General features: G+C 35.8%; 1 protein-coding gene across 8 annotated transcripts in view; it reads left to right on the top strand.

Moving 5' to 3' along the window:
* The window catches only part of DMD (dystrophin), a 1320554-nt gene that overhangs the window by 894879 nt on the left and 410548 nt on the right, over positions 1-15127 (top strand). For all 8 annotated transcript variants that reach the window (XM_075774516.1, XM_075774534.1, XM_075774546.1 and 5 more), the window contains 2 exons: positions 5480-5627; positions 7571-7720. In XM_075774516.1, coding sequence (XP_075630631.1) covers positions 5480-5627; positions 7571-7720 — 298 coding nt within the window. The remainder of the gene's footprint in view (positions 1-5479; positions 5628-7570; positions 7721-15127) is intronic.

The raw sequence follows: 15127 nt of genomic DNA on the forward strand, positions 1-15127 counted from the left end.
AGCAACAAGACAACCCAGCAGATCCATGCTGGCTCTGTGACTGGTGTCACTGGTAGAATTTTGGATTTTTTGATCATGGATCAACCTGTGTGACACCAGGCCTGCTGATGACAGATGGGGGGGTAGGGGTACATCTGTCTTAAATGGGGAAAAGGATCTTTACATAGGGCTTAGCAGGGCTCATCGAAGAGCTTTAAACTGGATTTGAAGAGGGAAAGGGATAAAACCAGGCTCACTAGAGATATGCCTGGGGGCAGCACGCCAATGTTTGAGGGAGTATTTCTATGTATCTGTAGTGTCTACACTTTTCAGCTTCTCACACCCTGCCAGGTGCGCAAGAAGCTGGGAGAGCACAGCCAGGAGAGCTGACCCAGGCTGGCCAAAGGGATGTTCCCTACTTTACGTCATGCTCCAGATATAACTGGGGAGGCTCGCCGGGAGGCAGGATCGCTACTTGGAAACAGACTGGGCACTGGGTGTGGGTTTTGGGTTGGGTTTTGGTTTTTTTGTGTCCTCCTTCTGCATGTGGTAAGCAATTGCATTTGCGCATCACTTGTACTATTGTTATTGTTATTCTCTTCCTTTGTTATCCTATTAAACTGTCTCTATCTCAATCCATGAGGTGTTTTTCCATTCTCATCCCCCTCCCCTTGAGGGATGAGCAGGGGGTGAGTGAGCACCTGTGTGGTGTTTAGTTACTGGCTGGGGTTAAATCATGACACCTGCTTAGTGGATGAGGGAAAGGCTGCAGGTGTTGTCTACCTATCCTTTAGTAAAGCCTTTGACACCATTTCCCACAGCATTCTCCTGGACAAATTGGCTCCTCATGGCTTGGATGGGCGTACGCTTCATGGGGTAAAACACTGGCTGGATGGCTGGGCCCAAAGAGTTCTGGTGAATGGAGTTAAATCCAGTTGGTGGCTGGTCACAAGTGGTGTTCCCCAGGGCTCAGTACTGGGGCCAGTTCTCTTTAGTATCTTTATCAATGATCTGGATGTGAGGGTATTGAGTGCACCCTCAGTTAATTTGCAGACAACACCAAGTTGGGCAGGAGTGTTGATCTGCTTGAGGGTAGGAAGGCTCTACAGAGGGATCTGGGCAGGCTGGATCAATGGGCCAAGGCCAACTGTATGAGGTTCAACAAGGCCAAGGGCTGGGTCCTGCACTTGGGTGACAACAACCCCATGCAACACTACAGGCTTGGGGAAGAGTGGTTGGAAAGCTGTGCGGCGGCGAAGGACCTGAGGGTGTTGGTCAATGGCCAGCTGGATATGAGCCAGTAGTGTGCCCAGGTGGCCAAGAAGGCCAACAGCATCCTGGCTTGCATCAGACATAGTGTGGCCAGGAGGACTAGGGAAGTGATCATCCCACTGTACTGGGCCCTGGTGAGGCCACACCTCGAGTCCTGTGTTCAGTTTTGGGCCCCTCACTACAAGAAAGACATTGAGGTGCTGGAGCATGTCCAGAGAAGGGCAATGAAGATGATGAAGGGTCTAGAGCACAAGTCTTATGAGGAGCAGCTGAGGGAACTGGGGTTGTTTAGCCTGGAAAGAAGGAGGCTGAGGGGAGACCTTATCACTCTCTACAACTACCTGAAAGGAGGCTGTAGCCAAGTGGCTGTTGGTCTCTTCTGCCAAGCAACAAGTGATAGGACAAGACGATATGGCCTGAAGTTGTGCCAGGGGAGGTTTAGGGTGGATGTTAGGAAAAAATTTCTTCAGCAAAAGGGTTGTCAGTCATTGGAACAGGCTGCCCCAGGAAGTGGTTGAGTCACCATCCCTGGAAGTATTTAAAAGACTTGTAGATGTGGTGCTTAGGGACATGGTTTAGCGGTGGACTTGGCAGTGTCAGATTTGTGATTGGATTTGATGACCTTACGGGTCTTTTCCAACCTTAATGATTCTATGACCTTTGGCTGGTACAGTAGTGTTGTTCTTCCTTTTTCTGTCAACACACACTTCCTAATAAGCACCTATGAGTGTCCTCGTCCTGGTTTCCATCGTGCCCTTCAGTTTCTCGAAAGAGATGACTACACCCTATATACCTGTACTGTTGTAGGCTTAGAGCATGTGACTCCTCGGTCTCTGGCTCTTGAACACTAGCTGACAAAAATATTGCCCTGTGTGAGGGTAGATTTACATTTATTGCTTACCTAAAATTCCAGCTACAATCCTTCTGATATGCTTGAGATAATAGCAATCTATGGATATATCAGCTGAGCTATGAAAAAAGCATCCCCCCATTTAAACCTGTACTTCCTTTTACTAATCTCCTTTACATGAACTTTGTATATTTATTATGACTGACTGTATGATTTATTGTTGGACTTCATCATACTTAATAATATATTCTGCATTTGCTTTTCTGTATATATAATTTTTTTCAGCTGTAATCACTGCAAATACATTTCCTGAAAACCTATTAAGAACATTTATAATTCACAGCCAATATTTCAAGAAGAACTTAGTGCTTTTTTTGTTATCTAAATGCATCGAATAGACTCAGGAAATAAAAAATCTACCACTTAATTGTGGATGGAGAATTTTAAATATCCCATTCATTATTATTACTACTACATGCTTAAATAAATCCTACAAAAACATTAAACTTGAAGGTTAACAAAGAAATAATGCTTCATATTTCAGAAATGAACAGAGAACTTCTTTAAACTGTGCTCTAAAGAAAAAAACCTTGAAAGTGTGAGCTACTTATTCATAATTATTTGAAAACATCAATGTGTAATAAAGTTTCATAAGGTTTTTCTTATCCAAGATTGATATATATTGTTTGAAGTTGCTACTTTTCTTAGGTTTTTTAAGTACAAAAGAAAGGATAGATTTAGGACAATAGTTGGAGACACTTTCAAAAAGTGTTGGTTCCGGTAAATTGAACACTTTTTTTTTTTTTTCCAAGAACATCTTTTTAGTGATGTTGTCTAGCTTTTGCCATCCAGGAAAGACTATCACATGCATGGCAGCTATCATATTTTTCAGGTCTCCTTAAAATGTGGCATGTTTAGTGTAGCTAGACTGTGAGATGTAGCAGCTCGATAGTGAAGACTGGCACTTGGTGCTTGTCTTTAGTGCTTTACTCTGGCTTTTAGTCTACTATTTCGGAAAGAAGTCTGTAGAGCCTGTAAGGTGTTTATTCATCTATTATAGCAATTTTTATCTTGCAAGGATGCCTTGTTAAGAAAATGCAATAAATACCAATAAGATGGAAGGCAGGTAAAGCACTAGCAAAAGTTTTGCTGGTTTGCAAGTTGTATAAAATAGTAGTTGAATTGTATGCTCCTGTTTTTATTTTATAATAGTCGGCATTCCAACAGCATGACTCTTTCCCTCCTCAAAAAATCTTAATCTATAAAAATTTCTCGCTTATACCATGAAATCAGATGATTTTTTTGCTGTGAAATGAAATTTAATTCAGCTCATATACTTAGGCCCTCTTTGCTACTAGAATTTTCACTGGGGAACAAACCAGGCTTCTCCCATTTTATACTGTAACCTGGATGATGTTATTTAAAAGGCATTTTACAAATCTTCCAGTTTTTCTTCCTTTGTTTTGCCTCTAACCAAATGCTTTTACTTAAACCATTAAGGAAGCATTTTTCTTTCCCTGTAAATAAATGTTTCAAATGTGGAACACTTGAAGTCACTTGAATACTTTCATTATCTGGAAATTACACTGAGGGGGAAAAAAAGTCATGTAAGATTTTAATGACTTAAAGTTAGATTTCTTAATATAGGATGAAATGTTTTGGGGCTTTGCATGTACAAACTTCTGTAAGATAGATACTGACTGCTGGAAATTTCTATATTTCTGTTTGAATAAAAACTTTTAATCTATAATTTCTAAGCTGTTTGTCAGACTGTGTGTGCATGCGTGCAGGCAAGTGTGTCAAGCAACAATTATTTTCAATATTTTTTTGTTAGATGATGCGAAGCTGACACTTTTTATTGATTCATTTTTGCCTGAAGCATATTCATAATAGCTCTTCTAAAGAGACATCTTTGCTTAAGTCAGCCATCAGAAAACATAATTGCCTAAGGAAAAAAAATTGTGAATAAATGATGGTGTATTTTAAAACAGATGTCATTCCATGGGACTTCTCAGTGTTCTATGGGCGCTGACCATCATGGCAAGTATGGGAGATCAGAGAAAGTTAAAACCATTTTCATTCTGCTTTAATACATTTTTGCACTCAGAAACAATATATTAATAATACTGACCTTGATTCTCCACTGTAATGTTGAGTTATGTCTTTAAAATACTAATTCAACCTCTTATTATGTGTAATAAATGACCTAACCTCTCAAACTAAGTTGGACCTTGGAAATAATAATAATAATTAAAAAAAAATAAAAAAGAAAAATCTGGTTTTACATCTTTGCTTTAATCTCAAGTAACCTTAATAAAACAACAGCAATGACAAAAACCTATACTTATTTAACAGGTTATTAATTATTGTATAATTTTATTAATAATTATTTAATCCTTCCATACAGGTAAGACTCAGTGTAACCTCAGTTTTGTGAATAAGTTTGGAGGATAAATTACAAGAGATTTATGTAAAACATAAATTTTCTCCTTCAGAAGGGATCCACCCATAATGTTAGTCCCAAAGGACTCACATTCTGCTAGTGCTCTTCCCTGCTGCCCTTGAAATTTTTCTCATGCATCTTTTGATGACTTTGGAAGCTTAGGCACAAAAGTTCAGCTCTCCATATATTTATACAGTCATAGTGAAGGTAGTCTTATCTGACTTTAGAAACCTGCAATGTTTATGCCTTAGGTGGTCATCTGGATTTCCTTTAATTAATAAAAGAAAAAGGTTGTATAGCAGAATTCACCTCTTCCTGTTGTGATTATCTAAGATGAATCCATGTATCACACACTAGAAATGCCAAGTTGCATTCAATGAAGAGAATCTGGGTGAGAAAATCAACAGCTGAGTTGTAGATGTAGACAAAGTAGACATCTAAAGTTAGGTGAGATAAATAGAGAATACAAACCTTATCTACTTTTTAGGTTGATTTTGAGTGCTTTACACAAAGTATGTTGCACAGTCACCAAAATACCTGTTTGTACAATATGTCCAAATGGGTTTAAGTGTCTGTTTTTACAGATTCAGCTTGGTAAAATTTGCTGCGAGAATTCTTAGTTTCTGACACTGGGCTTCCCTTCTGCTAGTTCACACAAAAATTTGGTCTGAATTATTAACAGTTCTAGTTTTGGTGTGCTTGTTTGCTCCCTGCCATATGTAATCTAGAAGCTGAATTTAATGACATTACAAATTATGACTTGAGTTTTTCTTTTAAAATACATTTAATACCATGTTAAAAGGATGGTGGTTTGATAATTTTGATGTGAAAAAATCTAAAAAATTTGCTTTCCCCCGCCTCTTTTTTAATATGGATAAGCACTTCAACATAAAAAATAAATGTATAGAAACATTAATTTCACATTTTTATTACAGGTTAGAGGAAGAAAAGAATATTTTATCAGAATTTCAAGAGGACTTGAACAAGTTGATTTTATGGTTAGAGGAAGCAGACAGCATTATTGGTATTCCCCTTGAACCAGGGAATGAAGACCAGTTAAGAGACTGCCTTAGCAAAGTAAAGGTATTGTGAGTTTTATTTTTAATGTCTTTGTACTTTATCAGTTCTACATTAAAGAACATTAAATGGTGTTTTCAGAGAAGGCTTCTGTCATCAAACACAGCATTCATTTAACTTTTTTAGATAAATCAAAACAGTGGAATTTCAAAACCCAGATACAAATATATACTGATCGTACTAAAATCAGAAAAGTAATGGAAAATGTACTGAAAGAAAAATACCTATCCTGTCACTAGGTAACTAATCATTACCTTTTTCATCCTCATTTCTTAATTCAGAATCTGACTGTTATATCTGTACAACATTTCTCTATAGGTGTCTCGTTAACCTTTTATAACTTCTCACTTATTAAATGGTATTCAGTATTTCACAACAGTATCTAGAACTGCACGCATAATTATAAATGTCAACTGGTTAAAGTATCACTGTAACATTTTCTAGACTAAAGAGTTTGGTGAATTTTTAAAAATGCTTTAAAAAAATCCCCAACAGAATATTAACTGTTTGTTTTTAAATGCCGGAATATTGTCATAAAGATGTTAGACTATGATACTGATAATAAATATATCCAATAGAAGTTGCTCTGTTTAGTTTCTGAAATATGTCCAATAGAATGATTATATTTAATAACTTGCACAATAATGAACTAAACTGTAGTTGGAAAATGTATATTTCTTATAGAATACCTACCTAAAGGTTTCCCATCATCTCTTGAAGATAAGGACTAGTTATCCTTTAAGGTAATCCAAGCTGAACAAATTCAGCAAGTGATGGAATAGAACATTAAAGAATTTGAAGGAAACTTGTCAGAGTTTGTTCTATCCTTCTTTCAACAAAATATGAAAATAATCTAAAAGATGCTTTAGTAAAAATCTGCCTTCAAGTTTCTTTTTAAATAAACAAAAATAGGATAAATAGCATATGAGGAAATGAAGAGTTAACCATGTGCTGACTTTGTCCCTTTGACTGTTTAGCATAAGATGTCAGTGAGTTGGACAGAGAATTTGTGAGGATTTGCCTCCATTGTTAAGGATATCAGAATGGAAAGAAATATTTATAAGGAGTGTCAGATGCATCTTATAATTTGCAGACATAATTACAGGTTTAAAGTCTAAATTGATTGTTTAGAACCACAAAGGTTCCCGCTCTTTATTTATACACAAATATTTCCCAATTGTAGTATTCCCAAGGGATATATAATCCAAAATTAAAGATATTAGCGTCTCTTATTTGTATCTTATTTTTACAGTCTACCTTGTTCTTTTGGAGCTACAAAAGAGATTACATCCTAATGCAGTAAATAATAATACATTGGCTCACAATGTGGTTCATTTCATGCCTATGTGTTTATGTTGATTGAAAAAAATGCCAACAAACTGAACTCGAAGAACTTTATCTTATAGTTATATTATATTGACTTGATATATCAAGTTTGACAATATAAGTTTGCAGTAACTGCATATGTGATGGAGAAGTGGTACATTTAGATGATGCCTTGCATCCTTTGGCTTTACTTGGATTTTTATGAACGTACATGAACATTCTTCATTATGAGGTTAGGCTGGAGGACTTTTCACCAAATACCATCTGGGTGACTGTGTGGAACATGTTAAAACTCTTCTCCAAAGTGTTTGATCTTTATCATATTAAAAGATTATTAAAATTCAGGTACATGAGCTATGTGTGTTCAGAAGTGGAATTTATCATGTAACAGTGATTAAGATCCTGAGAAACTCTGTATTTTTGGCATTTAGGACTCTCTTTAGGCTTGATCTACTAATACAGTCTCTTTTGGGGAGTTAGCCTTCTACGTTCAGAAAGCAACGGTTATTTTGTCTCGAATTGAGTTTATTCCTTCAGCTGATACACCAATCGATAAGGGTGAAGATAAGAAAGCTGAAAATTCTACCACAGTTCATCTTAACTGCTGTATTTGTCTGTTCCAGTTAAGAGTTGAAGAGCTGCCGCCACACAAGGGAATACTGAAACGATTAAATGAAACTGGAGGAATAGCGCTTGGAAGTGCATCACTGAACCCAGACAAAAAACATAAGCTTGAAAGTACACTGAAGGAGGCTAACCATCGCTTCTTAAAGGTTAGACATATTAGTGATATAACTGTGGTATAAAATTTTAATCTGCAGCAAATATTTGCATTATACATTTTCTGGTATGTATTATTTTTCTCCGTATGAAGAGACATTTGTATGCATGATGAACCTGAGGAAGAAAAATATGTACAATACACTGCTGTGAGAAACAATGACAGCAAACCAAGACCATTAGTGCCTGAAGTGATGATGTTGCATCTAAATATACTCCCTGAATTATGTGTCTGCTCCTTAAGGATGGAATGCAGAGCATTAGTAGCCTGGTTGTTTTGAGGGTACAGCAAATATTCCAACTTTTGTGACTCAGGTGTGTGAGAGGCAGTAGCAAATGGCTGATTGCCTTTATGGAAATACTTCCTAATTATCTCTTCTCCCCAGCCCTGCTGTGGAAGCTGCAACCACTGTTTCACCTTCCACCACACTTCTAGCCTTGAGCTTTGAGGTCTGGTTTCTGTGTAGCAAAGTGCCACTCATTTTGCTTTCTGGGATCTCCATACTCATGGAGAGAAGGGAGGATTTTGTTGTATTTTATTGTTGAAGTAGCATATTTTTGTGCTGGAAACTGGTGACAATGAATAGCAAATCTGGTAAAGAGAGGTAGATAATCTGAGTGCTCTCATGTAGCTTCTGCTTCTCATGTAGCAGAAATGGTAGAAAGTGTTGTCCAGAGGACCACCGCCCAAGGTATGGATTAGCCTGGTCAGAAAAGGTCGATGTAGAATCAGTTGAAGGATTAGTGTTGAGACTGATAGCAAAATCAGAATCTGGGAAATTAATCTGTGATATCTGTTTCTTAAAGTTACCAGGATGCTGGGGTAAAAAGAGAGAGGTATTTGTTGTGTTTAACTCTGGGGGGGGAGAAAAAAGGTGAGAAAAATCTTCTGAGTACTTTACTGAAAAGACAAGCTAGAGTTTCTGGTCAAGAATACTACATCCTGGGAGGGGGGGGGGGGGGGGTTGTTACCATTTCTGTGAACACAGTTGAATTTCAAGCACAGACCTGGGAAATAAACAGGAACTTATTTGATATGGGACTCTCATTAATTTCTTTCTAACAGAAACAGTCTGTCAAGGTTCAGAATATTAGCTAATGGTTCAGGCAAAAGTGGATAATAAATATTGATCACATTCACAAACTCCAAGTTGGACACATAAATCATTATTTGGGTGCTTAGACAGAAGTATCTCTTTCTCTACAAATGAGTTTCTGAAATCAATGTATATAGAAGAATTCAGAACATTTCAAGATCAAAATAGTGTTACTTACTAGCTGAAGTAAGCACATACATAGCTGAATTTAGGCACCACGACTGGAATACCTGAGCTGTAGTATTAAAATGATAACATTAGTTTTCAGGACTTTTTTCTTTTTTTTTTACTTTTAGTAAAATCACACAAATACATTTTAACAAAATTTGTAGTTTGTCTCTGAATGTAAGTCATATACCTAAAAACTTTGCGTTTTCATTTTGTGCTTGCTGATGCAGAAATGTTCCTGGTTACTTGTTGCAGTCAGAACAACTATGAATGCTGTTGAAAGTAGTTAGGCCTGGATGAAATATGGGGGACAAAGCTACTGTTTAGTGAACCATTCTCTTTACAAGTTTATGGCTCCTAGATCTAAGTAATGTGTCTGGCAAGACATTAGGCTTGAAATTTACCACTTGAAAACTTCCATTTACTTCTAAAAGAGACTAAAACCAGAAAATTGAAATTCCATTTAAGATCGTTACTTAATCACATTATTTTGATTTCAGTTATCTACCTATGGAGGTGTAAAAACTGAGTTCTCACTGATAACTGAATCTAAAGAATCTGAAAAGTTAAGTATTTTTTTTTTAATGAACAGAAACTGGTTTTGAAAATTACAAGACTCGAATCCATACAAGTTCTATGAAATGTTCTCTTTCTCTGAAGGTTTTCTATTTCCCATATGATTTTGACAGATGTTTAAAAAAAAAAAAAAGTTCATTTTGGGTTTCTGTCATTGGATTTTTCCAATGAAACTGAATGGAAAAATATTTATTTTTTCATTTACATATTTTTTCTTTTACTCACAATTTGTGAGAAATCCTCAATTAATTTTTTTTCCCTTTCTCCTCTGAAACTCTTAAGGTCTATAATAAAATTAGAAATCATGGAAAGAAAGTCAGCAGGCCTGACAGAGATATACATTGTCTTCCTTCAGCTATAGAACTGTAACCACTGGAAAAAAACTCACAGAATTTTACTATGAGCCAAAGCTCACAGTTCCGGCACTCTTATATCATGAGAACTTCTGTAGGTCACCTGAGGATGGTTCTGTAGTCAGTTTTTAGATGAGGATATATTTTTTTGTGTTCCTCAAAGCACAGTGAACAAACACCAGACAGAGATTTCTCTGGGGCTTTTCTATCTCTCCATCCCCTTCTAAGAGTGTATCATACACTTTAATCTTTTGTTTCTAGGTGTTTGTTTTGTTTTCTGGCATGTCTGCTAGAAATGAACATGTAACCATCTACTATTTCTGATTATCTCATATTGCAGGATGATGATATTTTCAAAATACAAAACATACATGACAGTTACATAAATAATGTAAGGTAGGTCCTTATCTGGCATACGTTAGAGTAATTCTGTTTACTTCAGAGAAGCTGTGACAATTTACACCAGCTGAGAATGGAGCCAAATATCTCCTCAGGTTATGACAAATTTTTGTTTTGCCTTGATCTGCCAAGCAGGGAAATGGAGGACAACACCTGTGAGTCTTAACCTTCAAGGTGACATATTTGAAATAAGTCATGTTCAAACCTTCTTTACAGTCACAGAAACTGTTGCCCTACAGCAATGGAAATAAGCCGAGAAAAGAAATTGAGTATGAAAGGAATTGCAGTCACATAAAAGAAGCTTTTTTGCTTTTGCTTCAGTATTGTCTTTGCTTTTGGGTGTTTATATCACGTGCTGATGACCTTGAGAATAGATAAATGAAGAGTTTTTCTTCCTTTGGATAGTAATAATTTTAAAATGTCTTTTCTTTAGACAACTTTATTGAACAGTGATTCTAATAGGCTGCTAGCTCAGACATAGTTTAAGCAGAGAATGAAGATTAAAACCCACATTTGAAAGCATGACTTTTAAATTCTCGCCTGGTTTTATTTATTGTACCCTCTCCAAAGCTAGTATTTCTTGTAAAAATGAAAATAACGCTATCTTTGTGAAATCTTAATAGTATGAAAAATGAAGTGTTTTATAACCATTTTTATGCCTTCATATCAATAATTTTTCGTTTATTTTCAGAGCTCAAAGTATCTTCTGCTGTGATAGCCAAGCAAGCTAACCACCTAGTGCTTCAAAGCATACAAAAGGGGTACTAGGCAGTGGAGTTTGTGATGAATTCAGTTCTTGTCACATACCACCTGCCAGGGCATATAACAGATCTGTAATGGGTTTCTTACCTTTTACTGTGCAGTAAATGGATTGATAGATTAGGTCTGAGACCAGTGAACCATGGAATCAGAGGTTTGCTGGAAGGAGTTTATTACTCTTTAATATTAGTCTAGGTCTGATGTCAGCCAAGAGGGATGAGCTAGATTATCTGAAAGTAAGCTGGATGCCAAAATCAGCATTCTCCTCATTTATCCACCTTAGTCTTCACAACATCTACTGTATGTATTATGAAGGTTATTATAAGTGCCTGATGGAGACATTTTGTTTTGCTGCCTTTTAATTTGTCTGCTAGTATTAGAACTAATTACTAGGCACTGAAGAGACTATTTCACTGTTTACTGCCACAGCAAATCAATTTGTTGTGCTATATGGACAAAAAAAAATTGGAGTGGAGTGACATGGCTATAATTTGTGAACATTTTCTTTCCTGTTCCAGGAAAAGTATAGGTCGTCTTAGCTTGGTTGATCAAGTGTAGAGAAAAACAGATGGGCCCAGAAAGTGCAGAAAGACAAAGTCAGAACAAGGTTATGGTTCATGTATTGTAACTTGCCTTGAGTAGTAATTATTCATAGATTACCTGTGATGATATCAAATTTCCAGCATGTCAATGCAACTTAGTTTAGGTTCACAGTTGAAACTACAATTGGTACTATCAGTATTTGTGGGATGGAGGGGAAAAGATCTTGGAAAATGAATGCTACAGTTTGATTTCTCTGCTTTCAATTTGAAATTAGAATAATATGCTCAGCATTTTGGGGATCAAAAGGCTGATCTTTTCCTGAATTTCCTTTCAATTAATAAGTGACCTGATTCCCTTAAATATAATAAAGTATTATGCTATGCTAAATTACCTATGCTGGTTTGTCATAGAATGCTAATCAGCTGTAGTCCACATTCATGTTATCATCACCCGTACTGACAAATGGCCTCACATATAGCAAAATGAAGCCACTGTTCTTCATGTTTAATTGGACAAACATGAGAATGTCACAAGCTCTAAGAAACAAGTATATATAGGTTTCATTCCTTTTTATTTGTGTGTTGCTAGCAGCTACCACTAATTAAGATTAAAAAAGGCAAATTCACTACGAGTGTAAAGATAAATTGCTGTTTCCCAGCCATGCTAAGCATACAGGAATGAAGATGTCATAAAAGAACACAGAAGTAAAACAATGTTGATGACCATCCTTTTAGAAATTTATTTTAGGCCAAAGTATATTAAAATTTGCAAGCCTTTAGCTTTTCAGTGCTGTTGAGTAATGATATTTTGTTAGTCTAAAGCTTAATTTGAATGTCAGGTCTTTGGTCTTGACCATTATTTTCAGTCTTAACTAGAAAATAATGTGGCTATATAAACAAGGATATACTGAAATATTCCTACTGGTAATCAGATAATGTATGATATATCCACGTTTCTATACCTTCTAGTGGATCTTTTTGGTCACTAGTTGTTAACTATGTAACACGGAGGATTATTTAACTAAACAATAACCTTACTAAATAACAGAACTGTGACATTTCCATCAGAAACTCATGTAGGACAGACCTGAATGGGGTTACACTCAGTCTTCCCATTTGGTATTTGTATCTTCTTTTCTGCTCCTTATGGTTGGGCATCCTGAGGCATCCACCTCGCTGCAAACACAACTGAAGACTCCTCCTGCCCTGAAGCACTCGAGGAGATGCTTCCTGTGTCAGTTTTCTGGGGAACAGAAATTTATTGTCAACAGTTGCCCACTCTAGTAATATTTCTATCTGGGACAGCATAAATTTAATTTGCCACTGAATCTTTGAATTTCTAAGAGGACAATGAAAAGATCTTTGGATTCCAAGTCAGTAATGTTGTCACCATTACAGCAGAAGAGCTATTGCTCCTAAGCACAGGATGATGTAAGATTTTAAAGGTCTACCTCTTCTGTTCATGGGGATCTATAAGGTTTTCCTGTGTCCTTTTTTCCAGCTTGTTATTTGAACAGGAAGAACACTCAAGCCCATACACCATTAAAGAAGTTCTTAAAGGCAATGATGATGATAAGTCTGAACAACCTTATAGCCTAAACAGTCTTGTAGCCTAAACCTGACATACGCATATATACATATATCTTTTAAACACAACCAGAAATCTTTAATCGGCTTGCATTTTGCATCATTTAAGAAAATTGTCATCTACTGTCATTTTCTAAAGAATCATACAGAGCAACGATGACAAAACCTTGCATTCAGATAGTAAGAAATGTAAGTCCATTCACTTATAGCACAGTTTTTGCAGGCTGTGAAAAGAGAAGCTGACTGCATTTCAAATAAGAATTTCATAGATAAGTAGAAGTGGCTTTTTTTATTTGAGTTTAGATTTTGAGGTTTTCTGTTTGTTGGTTTGGGGTTTTTTTTTTTTTGTTTTGGTTTGGGGTTTTTTTTGTTTTTTTGTTTTCTTTTTTTTTTCTTTTCTTCCCAAGACCATAAAAATTGATGTTATGATCTCAGGGAATATTGACAATACCATAGGGAAGGTTTTTGTTTGGTTTTGGTTTTTCCTCTTGTCTTAAAATGAAGTTGTCTTACAGATTGTGAAAATAAAGTAAATAAGTATGGTGTAAAGCATTTGTAGCCTAATACAAATTGGGTTATTTTAACCTTCCAACCAACTAAAATAACCCCTTTGGGTTTTTTTCCTATTTTTTTTTTTTTCTTTTTTTTTTTTTTTTTAAGCTACACATACTGAAGGTTATCTGGCTGTATTGATTTAAAGTTATTGGGATACTTAGATATTTTGAAGACAGTGGATTGATTGTGTTAGAGCAGAATGGGAATTGGGCCCTACAGCCTACTTGGCAATCAGAGGCAATTTTTAGTCATGTTAGCAGCTTCAGACACTAGGTTTTGTTCCACTTTATATGCTGTACCGTAAATCATCCTAATCAGAAAGAACTGGAGACTATTGTAAAACAGAGATGTCTATTTTTATTTTTTTATTTTTTTGTTAGTTGATGTGATTTAAAGGTGGATTACAATAAGCTCCATGAAGGTCTACAATTAAGGCTAAGTATAGGTTTTCACAGTAGATGGAAGAAAATGAGTTGGTTTAACTTACACTGAAAGATTTGGTTATTTATTGTCTATAAAACATGAGATGGTAGCAGATCAGGCTTAGACTAACAGTTCGTTTCTAGTCTGCTTTAAGATTAAGATTTGGATGCAGTGATCTTGAAATCTGGAAAATTAGTGCTAAGAGACTTTAAAATCTTGTGCCACATTTGAAAAGAACCTGAATATCTACACAGACCTGTGCTGGTTTTGGTTTTGACCCCCAACCAAAGTATAAATGAGATTCAAATGAGATGAATATTGCTATGGTATGATACTTACTGTTTGTTTGGGTTTTTTTTAACTATTGCTTTACAAGAACTGTATATTATAATCTTAAACTAATCCAGAGATTTGAAATATTTGCTGTTTTTTTCAATTTAAAGTCTTTTTTTTAAAAAAAAAAAAAAAAAAAAGCCTATTCCTTGGGATTTATAAGACCAAAATTAAAATCAGATTAATAGAGTTCTTATGAGCAGAGTGAATTGAAGAATATGTAATTTATCCTGTATCTGGATAATCATCAAGGGAAAACTATAGTTCACAAATTGGCTTTAATCTTAAAGAAAAAATAGTTTTACATAGCATATCTATTTTTTTTGTGATGGTGGACAAAAAATGTTTAAACTCATTTAGGTTGCTTTTGTCATTCAAGGTATTTAGTGAAAGAAACAGTTGCTGCATCTACTAAAACTTTGAAGTAAAGGTAGTTCGCAAAATATTTTTTCTGAAATATAAGTGAAGAACATGGCATTGAAAGAAACCCTAAATAGATCAAACCTCACCTGCTTTCCTTTCCAAGACTTAGTACATGACCCAGTTCACAGACGATAAAACAAACAAATTCACCAAAAAAACTCCAACCAAAAACAAAGACTGAGAGA

This window comes from Balearica regulorum, chromosome 1, assembly GCF_011004875.1.
Source record: "Balearica regulorum gibbericeps isolate bBalReg1 chromosome 1, bBalReg1.pri, whole genome shotgun sequence".
In the NCBI taxonomy this organism is placed as follows: Eukaryota; Metazoa; Chordata; class Aves; order Gruiformes; family Gruidae; genus Balearica; species Balearica regulorum.